We start from the raw sequence: 1,455 nt of genomic DNA on the forward strand, positions 1-1,455 counted from the left end.
ACACACACACACACAACTATGCCCCCTCCCAATTTGAACCCCTAAAAACAAGTTTGACGGTGTAAGGTACTATGGTAAACTTAGATTTATTTGACCCCCCAGGTACGAGTTGTATGGATTTTTTTTTGCAAAATTTACAGATTTTTTTAGGCTTTTAACACAGGTAAACGTCCGAAGAGGTTGACATGTATGGGACAAGAAAATACAGACTTGTTGTTATTGAGTTCGTCAACACGAACCGCCACCTGAGAGGCACTACTAGCCCCTCCCCCGTCAGAGTGTCGGAGCAGTTTCAGTTGAAACTCAGCCTCAGAGCTTATAAGGCTGAGTTTCAACTGAAACTCATCAGACTGAAGAAGTCTCTTGGAGGAGAGACGAAATGTTTGACTAAAGAAGAACCCGTCCAGAGGACCTACTTATTTTTTTCTTTTTAGTAGAGTAGTTTATTTTTCCTGTAATACTTCATTATAGTTTTTTAAGACAAAGCTAAATAAAAGGGGCGCTGAGCAGAGTTACAACCAGGGATTACAAATAATTACCTTTTTTTTCTTCTCCAGTTTGGCGCCACCTCCAGCAGATGGCGCTCTAGGCGACCGCCGAGTTCGCCTATGCCCAGAGCCGGTTCTTATTGTTTGGAGTAAAGTGTAAAAAGTTACGTTGCGCCAATTGTCGGTTATTACAACCCATTCTCACTCCCAAGTTGTCAACATATTGATGCTTTTTCAAGGTTCCCTATGCGTCCGATTTTTACGCGTCGGGTTAAAATCGGACGCATAGGGAACCTTGTGGTTGTATATTAGCTGCAGGTTGGTTTCTCTGCGTGTGTTTTGGTTTAAGGCTGCGGCTTCATGTGTTCACATGACAAGGTTCACTCCTGAGAATAAAAACAAGTCATGTTTTTATCAGCAGGTGTTTTTATTTTCACAACAGAAAAATAAAAAACTTTTCTCTCATAAATTAAAATATAGACTTTTTCTTCTGTATAAATTATCACATGTCAGAAATAAATACATGATTGCCTGAATTATAGAAAAAAAATTACAATTATCAACATGATAAAACTGGAAACACACTGAGAGACCCAAGCAGGACCGGACCCAGTCGGCCCGGTTCTGGTCAGGCCACCAGGCTGAAGGGAGGCTCGTTCTCTATGTCCGTCAGGCCCACCGGGCCGTGCAGTTTCCGCGGATCCTCCGGGGTCCACACTTTAGCGGTCCGGATGATGTTGTGGTCCCGGAGCTGCTTCTCGTCGGACCAGGACAGAGAGTGGCCCGCCAGGGGGGGCAGACCGTAGTCCGGATCACTGGGAGAGGGGGACCCTGAGGACAGACAAACACCCGACATTAGTTAGTTAGTTAGTCAGTCAGTCAGTTAGTTAGTTAGTTAGTTAGTTAGTTAGTTAGTTAGTTAGTTAGTTAGTTAGTTAGTTAGTTAGTTAGTTAGTTAGTTAGTTAG

The 1,455-nt window shown here is 43.2% G+C and overlaps 1 protein-coding gene across 1 annotated transcript in view; it reads right to left on the reverse strand.

Moving 5' to 3' along the window:
• Positions 1 to 896: 896 nt before the first annotated feature.
• ptf1a (pancreas associated transcription factor 1a) overlaps positions 897 to 1,455 on the reverse strand; it is a 5,135-nt gene continuing 4,576 nt past the window's right edge. Inside the window, exon 2 of the mRNA XM_014020357.1 lies at positions 897 to 1,319. Within this exon, the coding sequence (XP_013875811.1) occupies positions 1,117 to 1,319 (203 nt within the window). The 3' untranslated portion in view covers positions 897 to 1,116. The remainder of the gene's footprint in view (positions 1,320 to 1,455) is intronic.

The sequence above is a fragment of the Austrofundulus limnaeus genome, unplaced genomic scaffold, assembly GCF_001266775.1.
Source record: "Austrofundulus limnaeus strain Quisiro unplaced genomic scaffold, Austrofundulus_limnaeus-1.0 Scaffold250, whole genome shotgun sequence".
NCBI lineage: Eukaryota > Metazoa > Chordata > Actinopteri > Cyprinodontiformes > Rivulidae > Austrofundulus > Austrofundulus limnaeus.